Source organism: Macrosteles quadrilineatus, unplaced genomic scaffold, assembly GCF_028750875.1.
Source record: "Macrosteles quadrilineatus isolate MER2022 unplaced genomic scaffold, UCM_ALF_1.0 Scaffold_5__1_contigs__length_97177068, whole genome shotgun sequence".
NCBI classification, from domain to species: Eukaryota; Metazoa; Arthropoda; class Insecta; order Hemiptera; family Cicadellidae; genus Macrosteles; species Macrosteles quadrilineatus.
This window is the reverse complement of record NW_026542598.1, coordinates 33,859,957-33,873,534: the sequence shown is the minus strand read 5'-3', so window position 1 is coordinate 33,873,534 and position 13,578 is coordinate 33,859,957. Positions and strand designations below refer to the sequence as shown.

At 36.6% G+C, this 13,578-nt stretch overlaps 1 protein-coding gene across 3 annotated transcripts; it reads right to left on the bottom strand.

Moving 5' to 3' along the window:
- Nucleotides 1-56: 56 nt before the first annotated feature.
- On the bottom strand, nucleotides 57-13,362 carry LOC128996002 (quinone oxidoreductase-like). Of its 3 annotated transcripts, none has more exons than XM_054421109.1 (9): nucleotides 13,037-13,362; nucleotides 12,380-12,482; nucleotides 8,903-9,058; nucleotides 6,223-6,392; nucleotides 4,796-4,884; nucleotides 4,110-4,194; nucleotides 3,496-3,625; nucleotides 2,828-2,923; nucleotides 57-1,444 (listed from the first exon to the last, which is right to left on the bottom strand). In XM_054421109.1, the coding sequence occupies exons 1-9, from the start codon at nucleotides 13,105-13,107 to the stop codon at nucleotides 1,280-1,282; spliced, it is 1,065 nt and encodes a 354-aa protein (XP_054277084.1). In that variant the 5' UTR covers nucleotides 13,108-13,362; the 3' UTR covers nucleotides 57-1,279. The 3 variants fall into 3 exon arrangements, with proteins under 3 accessions (XP_054277084.1, XP_054277083.1, XP_054277085.1); XM_054421108.1 differs by lacking the exon at nucleotides 2,828-2,923 and adding an exon at nucleotides 2,263-2,358; XM_054421110.1 differs by lacking the exon at nucleotides 2,828-2,923 and adding an exon at nucleotides 2,263-2,358 and having other exon boundaries at nucleotides 13,239-13,362.
- Between the last annotated feature and the right edge of the window lie 216 nt (nucleotides 13,363-13,578).

Below are 13,578 nucleotides of genomic sequence, written 5' to 3'. Positions count from 1 at the left end.
TAAACTTAAGTTTGGAAGGATTTTAGGTTTGTGAGAGAAAATTAGAATAAGATTACTACTGTAATGAAAATAGATTTATTTTAAGTATTTTTATTTACATTTAATAGTATTACAGCAAGTTTTTGGTATTTAATCTATATAATATTCTTTAATAACTTAAGAACAAGATGAATTGTTATTTACACAGAGCTGTAAGAGCAAACAACAGTAATGTTTACAAAAAAGTGTCAATAGTATCACAGTCTCAATGATGGTGTGGTGATGATGATTATTTGTATTGCTAGGCTCAGAATAAATTGGCTAAAAAGTACGGTATGCTACTACTATCTCTCTATCGATAGACATGGCGGTTGCTGGGGCCTGACATGGATTATGATTCCTTAATCATAATTCATATCTCCAATAAATTCTGTAAGGGGTTCAATTTAAAAGCCAAGCTTTTATATTAGTGATCACCAGAAGCGTCTGCAAAGATTGTGCTATTGAAATATCAATTTTGCCTCAATCACGGTAGACAATGAAGTCTCTGCAACAGCGATATATGTTGAATGATGATTATGTTAACGTGACCACAGGAAACGTTCAAAGTTTCACTGTGATTTGGGGAGACAAAGATGATGCTTGTCTGACCGAAGAGGTTTATCCTCTGTACGTCCACCGCAACCGCAGGGGACATTCACGATTTCGGAGCGTGGCCCACAGGTCAACATTTTATAATTAAAAGCAGACGCTTAATACTGTTGCGAAAAATTAATTTTTTTATTTATTAAACTTTTAGTCTCCTTGATTGAACGAGAGCTCAAGATTAAAATATATTTATCAAGAGAACTTCTTTGCGCACTATGGCACTCAGTCATGAATGGGCAGTAGGCCTATAATAAAATCCACTATCCAAAGAATGTGTTTAAGAATTTTCTGATGAATATTATTAACATATAAAAAGGACTTTTCAGAATTTTCAGTCTTGCTTGGCTGTAGTTAATATGATGTAAATAAATTACTCACCTCAAAAATGTAGCCCATATTTAATATTCAAATGCTAAGTTAAATTGAGTATTTAAATTTTTTACATGTATGATATAGACACAAAAAATAATTTGTCAGTCTAATATCATTGTGTTCTCTCGTCCCTATCGTAATTATTGCATGAAATATAAATCTCTTACGTAAACCAATCATCTGTAAGCTAAACTCCTTTGTAGATAAAATCTTATTGAATACCAAATTAGCTTTCCTAACACAATTCCCTTAGAAAGTTTCAGTCTTACATTCAAGAAAGCTAGAGTATTTTAAGTACTAGTTTCCCATAAGCTCCATGCGATTTTATCAAGTCTGTGTGTGCTTGTTGTATTTCCTCCATTGCATATTCTTTGCCGACAACTGGGCTTAGCCATCCATTCTCCATACCAGCCACTAAAGCTGATGAGTATTGAATGAACTCTTCCTGCAAAACAATAACATTTTAACGGAAGAGTTAGACGAAGAAATTGTATTATCGTACTGCTAAAAGTTTTTAAAGCTGGTTTTTCCTAGGTGTGGAACACGGAGAGCACATGGAGATGTGATTTTCTGCTCATCCAGGGGCTGTCCACCATGCTTTTAGGAAAAAATTTCCATTAATTACCTAAAGCTAAAAGAGAGCGGACTTCGTTCTCTGCTTCCGTGCCCAGGAAAACCCAGCTTAACTTGGGAAAAGAATGTGTAAGGATATGACTTTTTCTTCTAAACACTTTTTGATCTTAATCCTATAGGGTGATTTGTGTGGTCTAAAGATATTATGAGGTAAATGCCAAACGGGGGAAGCCAGTGCTCACTAGCATATTAAATAACTCTGTTATTGAATTAGCCAACCCAGTTACAACAAAAACAAGTGCCACAAAATATTAATATTAAATGTTCAGCTCTTAAGAAGAAAAAATTGATTTCCAAAAAGTTAGATGTTATAAGAATATTGTGGGAGACGACCACCTAGAATAAACTATTAACATTTGGATAGAGTCGGTAGTGCCACAGACAGAAATTAAATTCAAATCCATCGCAGCAATATCGTGGGTTCGAATCTTAGTACCTGCCACTAAATTTTATAAGTACAGTTAAACTGATGTACTACGATATACCACCTCTGCCCTTGCTTTGCTGGATACGTTTCATGAACAGGCCTAAGCCAAATTTTTACGGGCAAATGTAAGCTTAAAAGAGGCCGCCATCTCTCAAAAAAAGAAATTTAGAAGTTATAAGTTACCCAACTTATTACAATCTTACCTCTGTAATTTTCCAAAAGTTGACCCCTAACACTGAACCTTCAGCTCTAATAAAATTACGAGGATCCACTTCTACTGGTCCCCGAGAACCAACTACCTGAGAAAAATACATTGCTGAAATCTCATCTTGTATGAAGACAAATATCGCCTAAAGTCCCTTCACAATATTTAGGCTCTTCAAGGGGAAGGTTTCCTGTGTTGCCCCACCACTATTTTTAGCTTAATCAGCTGATTAGCTGACAGCTGTAGTATCATAGTTAGGACGAGGTGGAGGCCTAAATTTTGTGAAAGGAGTAAAGTAAAAAAAGTAATTAATAGTTGTAGTATGTTCACTACTATTTGTGATTATATTATTGTACAGTCACAAATTATAAGTTGTAAATTCATCCCAATGATTATGGTTTTGAAAATATTGCCACAAGATAACTGAGTGATAATAATGAACATGATAAATCACAATGAAAAATGTAGTGAACAGGGAGAAATGGATCCTCATAACCTTCTATACATTACAGATATGTTAAGGTGGTTACCACCTTTACTGGGAAGGCCTATTTTGTTTTTACCGGAGTTGTTTTCCCCAAATTAACTCCAACGACAGAGCCTTCAGTTCTGATCAGGTTACGAGGATCTACTTGTACTTCACCCCTAGATCCAACTACCTGTGAAATGAACATGAGCGAGAATGAAATGATATGACTCCATAATATAGTTTAGACATAACAATCTATGTAAATTAGTACCATATCATTACTAAAAAAAGGGATAGGGGACCTATAGATAGGTGTTCAGGGGTTTTAGGTCCAGTTTTAAATTGCTTAACATTTTGTCTACCAGGTTCTCGAGTTTATGAAATATAAAAAAGGAAAAATAGCTTAAAAAATAAAAATTCATAAACAATATAAATCACTTAAGAATGTTAACTTTTAGGACTGTAATTTTATAACAAACCTAAATCCAGGATCAAATAGATAGCCCAATCTTTCCATATCATGGAGGTATGAGCATTTCTAAATCTAAAATTTTCTAACAGACACTGGAGATACAAAGTTATAGTCAATGGTTAGTGTAGCAGTAGCAGCCATCTGCTAAATTATACATCTTTGATCTGAATAAGAATTAGATAAGTCAACTACTAATTTCTTAGTTAGGCCTACTTTTGTCAATTTAATGCTTATAACATAACTAATTCAATCAAACAATGATTATTAACCTTAAACACATTTAAACTTACTGCAATTCTGCCACCGACTCCCAAAGCAGCCAGATCAATGCCCAAGTTTATGTCTGCTCTGTTCTCCAAAATGACGTCAAATCCTTGACGCCCAGTCTTGGCCAGGACTTTCTGTAAGTGTCCATCTTCCCTGAATTCATAACAATACTTTTTTTTTCCGAAAAATTGAAAACGCAGGCTATTTCTATGAACAGTTTATACTATCACAAACTTGAAGGTACAGTAGGTACTGTACATGACCCTGAAAAATTCCTAAAAGGCATTTGCAGACAAAAATTAGGTTTAAGAATAACATACTAAATAAATCAACGCTAAAGTTAGATTTACTTCTGCTTAGTTTTAGAACTTAACTATATAACACACGGTTTAAATAATTAGTTTTATGGCCCAACTTACTGACAATCTCACAAAACACCATAGTGGCAAATGCAATAATGTGATCAAGTAGCCTCTAGTAACGTAACTCACTTGCTATGAGTAAATTTCACATGATCCACCCTTCACTAATTTTGTCTATGCTCTTACACTGTGAAATTTAAAGATTGGGACTAACTAAATCTAATTTTACTCTTAAATAGGGCTACAAAGTGACGTAAAGATTTTCCAAGCCGTACCTGTGACTAACTACTACGTCGGCACCCAGATCTTTCAACAGTTTCATCCCTTCTTCACTACCTGCTGACCCAGCTACTGTTGCTCCTAAATGACAAATACATTGACTTAGATAATTATCAAACTTTGGAAAATATAATAAGCATACTAAAGTTAAATCTGTTAAATCTATGCCCGAGTAGCTTGGGGTGTAAGTTGGTTGAATCTCACGAGCGCTAGTGCGCTTTTTGGTCAATGGTGGCATGGGAGCTCAGTTGTCTAAGGCGTTACACTGACTAGTGAGGTCTTGCTACATGTACGGGTTCGAATACCTTACATGTGCAATCCATACTAAGCTAAATAATGTGTGGTTTAGCTGGCGAGAAAGGCCCACCTTAAATAATGTGTGTCCAGTTTGGGTGGTATGGAAGTTAATGACGTTATTGAGTTTAGGGATTGTACACAACACCTGTTTGGCTTCTTTTTTTACATTAATTTAGTATAGAGGAGAACACAGATGTTTCTTCTTTTTGCTTTTATTTCAGTTATGGACATATCGAGTTACAATAAATCTATTATAAAAGACATCAAATGACATAACATTGAAAGTATTAACAGAGAAATATAAGAAATAGGCTTAAGGCTTAAGTTAACCGAATATTAAATTTACATTGGAGAGTTTTGTTTGATGAATTTCAAGAATTATTACCATGAGCCTTTGCGATCTGTGTAGCAGCTACTCCGACAGCACCACTTGCTCCATGCACCATGACTAACTCCTGGGGTTGCAGCTTGCACCTGTGCATTTGTTTTGGGGTAGATTATTGACAATTATACAGAGCAGATAATCAATAATTATAATTTTTCACCCAAAAGTTTGAAATTTGAGTTTTAAATAATTCTATCTTTGGATTAGTTTGTTGATTTTTTTAGGCCTATACAGGGTGTTCAAAAAAGGTGGGGACATAATTTCCGTAGTAATTTCTTGGGTAAAAAAAAACAAAAAAATTTCTTCATAAACATATGACCTACCTAGTTTTGTTTAGGGTCTGTCTGTCTGTATGTGTGTTTTTTTTTTTTTATAAACACGTTATAACTCCTTAACAATTTGAGCTACAACGTTTAAGATTCCAAAAAAAAATTAATCTTTGTGTAGAATCAACCCTTTCCGGACGGGCGAAATCATGACATAGGACAGGAAAATATTAGAGGAAAAAATAAAAATTAATTTTTCATATTTGTGTTTTGTTATACAAGTATACATTCAAGAAACACAGTGGAACACATCATACTGTCAAAATAATTTTTTTATTGTTTTTAAATATGCGGATGTATCCGCTATCCGTCCGCGGATGAGTAGAAATGCAGCGGATATGTCCGCCACCTGTCTTTGAAGATATGACCATGACAACGTTAGGCAATAAATAAAGAACAATATGTAAACAATAAATAGAGACAACGTAATGTTGAGCGCGAAACGTCGAGGGGGGGGGAGCGTAGGAGTTGTGGTAGGTGCGCGGGAGGGGGTGAGGCGCAGGAGGGGGGTTAGCGCGGTAGAGAGGGGGGAGTGCGGGGGAGAGCGCAGTCATGGAAAGAGCAGGATAGTGGCGCCTTGGTTCCGGGAAACATCTGGTTACTGCTCAAGCACCTGCCAGTCTGTCTGAAAAGAAGGCGGATATAACCGCTTCCCGTCCGGAGCATCAAAAACCATATGCGGATATATCCGTCACCCGTCCGGGAAGGGTTAAAACTGTTAACCATTTCAAAAATGGCGGCTATTTGAAATGTTGCAAGATACCTATATCAATTTTAGTAAATTAACTTATATGGAGATTTCAATTATATCTTTCAAGTCAAAGAATAACTGAGAATTTAATTTCCTTCTTGCTATCCCCAATGTTTTCTTCATAAATGATCAAACAGATGAAAACTTTTTCAGAATCTCAACGCTGAAGCTCACACCGTCAAGGTGTTATGAATGTTTTAGTAAAAAACAAATACAGACAGACACTTAAGGAAACATGATAGGATGTATGTTAATAAACTTTATTGCTCTTTTTGTACCAAGGAATCATTACATAAATTTTATGTCCCTACCTTTTTTGAACACTCTGTATATTTATACTAACATTTTACCTTGCTATCAGGGCTTTGTAGGCAGTAAAATAAGGCACATAAACAGCTGCTCCTTGAGAGTACGTTAACTTGTCTGGGAGAGGTATCAAATCCCCGACTCCGCAAGCAGCAAACTCTGCGTACCCTCCATAGTTAGGGGCTCGCAGACAGCAAATCACCCGGTCACCCACCTGAAATGGAGTAAATTTGTTTGTTAATTTCTTCAGGTCTGTTTATTTAGTTTATTCAAAATACACTTAAAGCTTATACTTTACTTTGTGTTTAGAACTGTTTACAAAGTTTGTAATGGTCAGCAATTCTAGATTGACGAAAGGTGAAACTTGTGGAGGATTCACCTGTCCCATCAACTTCCTCCTGAGACTATTTTAGGCAGTGTTGGGGAAGCTACTTTTAAAATGTAGCTAGCTACAACTACTGCTACATTTCTAAAAAAGTAGCTTAGCTACAGCTACAACTACAGTTCCGAAAAAGTAGCTAGCTACAACTACAGCTACAATGAAATGTAGCTACAGCTACAATTTTAGCTACTTTTCCAAAGACGTTACTTTTTATTCCACACACATTAGGTAAATGTAAAATCAATTGTAACTACATTTTTATCGAACAAACATTTTTAAAAAATGTCAGTACGGTATTGTATCTACCTAGATACCTCTAGATTGCATTTAATTTGTTGGCATTATAAACCTCAAATTACAACAACAGAACCAAATAGTTGGGTGTCCCATCATATTTAGTACTTATTTTAAAATATTGCATTATTTTTAAGCATCTTATATGTAAATTTCATTAAGTTCAAAGGACATACAACAAAACTCTATTTTAAAACTCATTTTATTTCTTTAATATAGATTCATTTATGGATGTCTTATATCAACAATTAAGACCAATAAAACTGTAAAACGATTATTTAAAAATACTTTTTTGTGTTACAGAGACTAGCCTACTGAAATTGGAGTTATTGCCTTTCTTTACTTTTAATGTTAAAAACGACATTGCTATACGAGTAACTTTTAACCATAGTGATAAGTTACTTGTTCTATGAATAACACTTTTCAATGTCAAGAAATCGTCCTTTGTCATTATGCATAGGGCAAATTGTGCTTCAACCTAATTGGTACAGAAAACAGTATTCAGCAACTTATCCTGAAATCGGCTTTTGATTTAAACATGTTGAAATTTGTAAAGTAAAAATAACATGTAGTCTTTAATGGCTATGTAACAAGTTGGCTATAGAGATTTTCATTCATTAACGGCCTTAGAAATTATGACAGGCTTGTTCTTGCAAGGACTAAACAGGTATATATTCCTAATAATTGAACTTGGAACTTGGTATTCGTCTTAAATCATAGCATAGCCTAGGAATAGTCCTATACAAGAGCTGTTAGCAGGATTAAACTATGCTATTTTTTCAATCTAAGTTTCATGTTATATGGAGACTTTTTCGTTACAATTATCATGTAGTCTAGGCATATCTTAAATCTCTTTAGGTAATTTCCTCTTTGTTAATTTAGTAAACCTTTGAAAAATCTTCGTAATCTAACCAAGGAAGGGCTTGTGATGTGATGATCCACAATCAACAGCTGAAGCTAGACCAGACCAGTTTTCTCATTATCTCATTATTTTAAGGTTTAGTGTTGGTTTCCATTAAAACCCAAGTTGAAACACTATCAATTTAATAAAGAAACTAAATTGATTACTAATTTCCCTGTCAATCACTTGCAAGCATTCAATAGCTTTCTCTTGTCACTGGTAACGTTTAAACGTCGTCTGCAACTAGCGATTTTATTTTATCTGACAGTAATCATAGAGTAGTAAATTAAGGAAATGAGAGCCAAAAATGTGGATAACACCCATTTAATGGCCTCCATGTCCACAAAACGTTGTAATAGGGAATGAAACGGCTGCAACCAGCTGTATGAAGCCAAGAAAGTAGGCCTAATTTTTTTTTTAAATCTCAGTTTGAAAGCGGTTGTTTCACGTAAGGTTGAGGTTATGATAAAAATCACTATCTCAAACAATGTTAATGTAGCGAGAAAAGTAGCTAAAATTCCGCTACAACTACTTTAAAAATGTAGCTAGCTACTGCTAAAGCTACAAAATCTTAAATGTAGCGTAGCTACAGCTAACGCTACAAAAAAAGTAGCGCGCTACTGTAGCGTCGCTACTTGTAGCGCGCTACTTCCCAACACTGATTTTAGGACTCTTCCATCAAGGAATCTCTTCCATCAAGTTCTCCCACTAGCTATGTCCACACTTGTGCGCTTTTGTGTGCCACGCCAAGCGCATGTCTCTTAACGCATGACTAGAAACAGATGGACGCAAGTGTTCTATTGTTTTAGTTTTAGGTCTTTAACCAACTTGATCTATTGGTTCAAAATTTAGGAAGTTTGAGGGGACGCGATTTCGCCCTATTATGAAATAATAGCTAACTTATTTTTATACATAAAGCTAAAAAAAGTGGTGAGGGAATCCAAGAAACCTTTCCCTAAACCGGGTTTACACGAGGTAGTAAAGCAGGCAGGTTACTTGCCTCTAGTTCTAGTGTATTTCAAGTTTCAATTTACCTGAGGCAAGTAACCTCCCCGCTAACTGGCCACTTGTAAATACGGCTTTAAACCGCCTAAAATTTTTGAATGGACTATAACAACTGTAAGCTTTTTTCAGCGTATATTCTCACCTTGTACTTACTGCCAGTTTGGTTTCCAACTTTCACAATTTCCCCAGCAGCCTCTCCCCCCAAGATGGCTGGTAATTTGGGGTCATACCCGAACTTCTTCCCCCGAATGTATGTATCAACAGGATTCAACCCAGCTGCGTGAATTTTGACCAAAACCTGCAAATATTATAGTAACTTTTTACTGCTTATCTCATACATGTATAGGCCTAAAGAAGAAATATAAATTTAAAACTACCGTACAAATGCTAGCATATCCTAATTTCTTACAGAATTGTATGTTATGAGAGGTTAGTACTGCACCTTTCTATATAGTAAAACAGCATTTGTTAGGTATAGCCTACTGGGATGAAATTCGAGTGTCATTTAGATTGTGAGCTAGTCCAATCTCCAACATTTCTTAATGTGCCAAATTTTCTTGCAATGCTAAGTATAAAATATTTCTTTAATTCTACAGCTTTGCAGAACCCCTCTGAATCTTATTCGGTTTTATATTAAGTTACGAGAACCTTTGAGCCTAGAAAGTTGTTATCATTGAATTCAAGCCTAAACTATTCATCAACAGCTAAAGTACGGTCAAGAATCGGATAGAAAGCAATACGTTGAAATCATGTCTAATAAAAATAATTGGCTGGTAAAAAACAGATCAGAAATAAAACTTAATCACTTTGGTGCCCCTCAGGGTTCAATACTAGGCCCTGTTTTATTACTTTGCTACATTGATAAGATTCCAAATGCACTGTCGTGTGTACCTTGTGGAAATATGTGTTTATATGCTGATGACATTAACTTAAAAATTACAGGAAAAACAGTAGAACAAATCGAAATAGATACCTTTATAGAACTTGCAAATATTAAAAATTACTCACTATCCAACAATCTCAAAATAAACAAAAGTAAAACTAATTTTATATAATTTTCAACTAACTTAAGCAATGTAAAAACAAAATAGAACCGTTGATTATTTTGGATTCTGATGAAATCAGACAAGTTGAAAAAATAGATTTTTTAGGTTTAAAAGTTGATAAACATTTATCCTGGCAGGACCACGTCGATCATGTTTGCTCAAAGATAAATTCAGGGATATTTGCATTGAAAAAGATGTCTTATCTATGTAATATCAGTACTTTGAAAACAATATATCATTCTCTTGTCCATAGCCACATTTCGTACTGTACGGTATATCTTAATATGGAGCTACAGCTAAGACAAATCTTACTTGAATCTTAAAATTACAGCAAAGGGCATTAAGAACAATGATGGGACTAAAAAATTATGAATGTGTTAAAATTCATTTCAAAAATTTTAAAATACTAACTGTCTTTGCCCAATACATTTTTGAAACTGCTCTCATTACGAAAGAAAGTAGGCCTATATCAGATAACGCACAATTATGCTACAATACGTAGGTAAGAGGAAAAGCCCTAAGAGAAAATAGTCGCAACCATCTTTTATTTTCAAATAAAAAACCCACCAATGCCGGAATAAGGCTTTTACGGTTTCTTCCAAATCATTTGAAACCCATTGGCAACATCAAATTTAAAAACAATTTAAAAAATTATCTCATAAGAAATCGCTCCTTACTCCATTAAAGAGGCGTTTTCTCAATTAACCTGATTTTATTGGTAGTTTCTTAGTAAGTTATTAGGTATATAAATTGTAATTTTAGCTTATATGCCTAACTGTATTTACTAGGTTAGGAATTAGACACACTATTCAATGTACAATTTTTTTTTTTTTTTTTTTTAAGGGAGAGGTGGGAAAATGCATTTATGCACACAGGTTGCTAGCCTGTAGTGTGGGACTCCAACGGGCTTAAGGCCCAGAGACTACCCACTAAAAACCTCCTCTACTCTTCGGGCACTAGCCTGGGAACACTTGTCGCACTTCATCAGAACTAGGCCGAGTTTGCCTACGCCCGAGGGGCTTACGCCGTGTCTAGCCGTTTATTTCTTATCAAATCTAGACTATGTTCCGATCTAGATCATTCTTTTTAGCTTGAAAGACATTCCGGACAAAGTGCGACCAGCAGTCCCAGTTGTCCTCACCCTTCAGCAAGGTCTCACAGATCGATTCAATCGACAGCACCCCAAGATGTTGAATGGCCTCCTGGCGAAGCATATCCCATTGTGGACAGTGGAAAAAAGTGTGTTCCACGTCGTCGGGAATGCATGGGCAGTAAATGCAGTCAGGTGAATTCGTTTTGGCCATCAAGTGCAGGTACGACTGAAAATAGACGTGACCTGACAAGAACTGCGTGAGGTAATAGTCAACCTCACCGTGCCGCCGTTCTACCCACGGTTGGACCTGCCTGATGAGTCTGGCAGTCCAACGTCCTCGAGTCTCCCTTTCCCAGCTTTCTTGCCACATCTGAAAAGTGCGGGAGCGCTCTTCTGTTCTTGCAGCGTCCTTTCCGATGTAGCCTTGTCTCTGGTAGATTGCCTTCCTCTCCGCTGCCAAGAGTTTGACTGGGATAACTCCAGCGATCACCAAAACGGCCGGTTCGGACACCGTACGGTACGCGGAAGCGACCCTGAGTGCCGCCTGACGCTGCACTCGTGCGAGCCTCAACCTATACGCCTCCTTGTTAAGCGCGTCTGCCCACACCTCAGAGCCGTAGAGAAGCACGGACTGGACTGCAGACATCAGTAGTCTTCTACGGCTGGACCGGGGACCACCGACATTGGCCATAAGCCTACTAAGAGCAGCAACACTCCTAGCAGCCTTGTCCGCCGTACGGAAGATCTGGTCCCTCCAGCTCAGCTTGTTGTCCACCATGACACCAAGGTACTTGGCGGTTCGCGTGGTTTGGACAACTACGTTACCAACTCGTAGCGGAACGATAGTTTCAATCCGTTTTTTCGTGAGGATGACGATCTCTGTCTTGCTCAGAGCGAGTGTCAGACCATGATCAGTCATCCAGGCGTTTACAACGCGCATGACTTGGTTCAGTTTCAGTTGGGCTAGCTCAACGTTGCGTGCAGCAATGAGGGCTGCGACGTCATTGGCGTACCCAACTAAAACGGTCTCCTCTGGCATCTCAGATCTCAGAAGGCTGTCGTAGGCAGCGTTCCACAAATCTGGGCCGAGTATCGAACCTTGCGCGGCACCGGAAGTCAATGTACAATGTACAATTATTGAATGAAGATATTGAAATGAAATGAAATGAAAGACTCAAAAGAATTTTTCGGTAATGGAATGGTGCCTTTAAAATTATTTTACTTGTACTAAAGCTCGTTTTCAGGCACAATCTAACTTAATTCCAAATAGGTAGGCTACTACATGAGACAGGGTTAAGTTCAGAAAGCACACATGTTCGCACAACATTTTTGGAGACGGTTAGCAGCAATAGTAGGAATATAATAAGCCCAAGTAAATTAACTAGCCTACATCAGGATATCCTACCTGAAGTACATGCCTTTATTTAAAAGCATATACTTCAATTATATATTACAAAATATATATTATAAGCATTCACACCTGGTTTGAAGTCAACTCTGGAACAGGTACGCTCTCAACCTTCAAGACGGAAACGTCCCCGGTGCTTTGGATAACTACTGCCTTCATTGTATTGCTCATATTTCTGTAAAATAATTTTATGAACTCAGTTTATGACAACCATAATGGATGAGACAAAAATGATACAATTAGACTTAGTATTTACAATGGTAGGCTATATAAATTTTGGACTAATCCTACTCCAAGGACCCCCTGGTCCAGGTTATGGTTTATTTCATTTTGTGTTGTTTGTTGTTGTTCCGGATCGGTATGACATACAATAAAAGGTTAAATTACCTGTGTCCGCCTGTCGATCCTTATTTGCTGTGTCCTATTACAGGAGATGCATTTCGGCAGAATAAATTGCCTAGGACTGATGATGGCAATTTATTCTGCCGAAATGCATCTCCTGTAATAGGACACAGCAAATAAGGATCGACAGGCGGACACAGGTAATTTAACCTTTTATTATGGTTTATGTTATGGTATATAGTCAATAGTCAATGGTTTTTTTTGTTTTTTTTTAGGGAGAGGAGGGGAAATGCTATATAGTCAATGGTAGGACTAAACAAAAATGGACTTTTATTATTTTTCTATAACTTACCGGTAAGTTAGGCCTACTGAAGCCAAATTACATACCTTTTTTGGGTGAGATGTACAAGTTTCTCTGAGTGTGAACAGATCCTACTGACAAACAATTTAAATTGCATCGTTTATATAACTTCTTCCGTGTTATCAGTTATTCTGAGTGACATCACATGTAATTTAGATAGTTAGTTCGCTTAATTATTCGGGGTTGCTTTCAATTACCAATAAATTCCCCAATCATCCTATAACTTACCGTACACAAAATGGTTTGTTTTGACAGTTTGACTCACTTATAGCCTACTAGGAAAAACTAAGATTAAGAAATAAATAAGATAAATAATATTACTGTAGTAGGAATTTCGTAGTTTGACTTAACCTATAACATAACCTATGCCATATCAATATAATAATAGTAAACAATAGGGGCAACAGCTGATTACGGGTGACCTGCTGATGCCCGGCAGGCAAATGTAACATACCAATGTGCTGGGTCCTGGGTTGACTCTGACCATTCATTGACTATATAACACTGACTATCATCACGTCTATAGTCAATAATCAGTCTATCATTAATGGCGTGCCACTGGCGGATT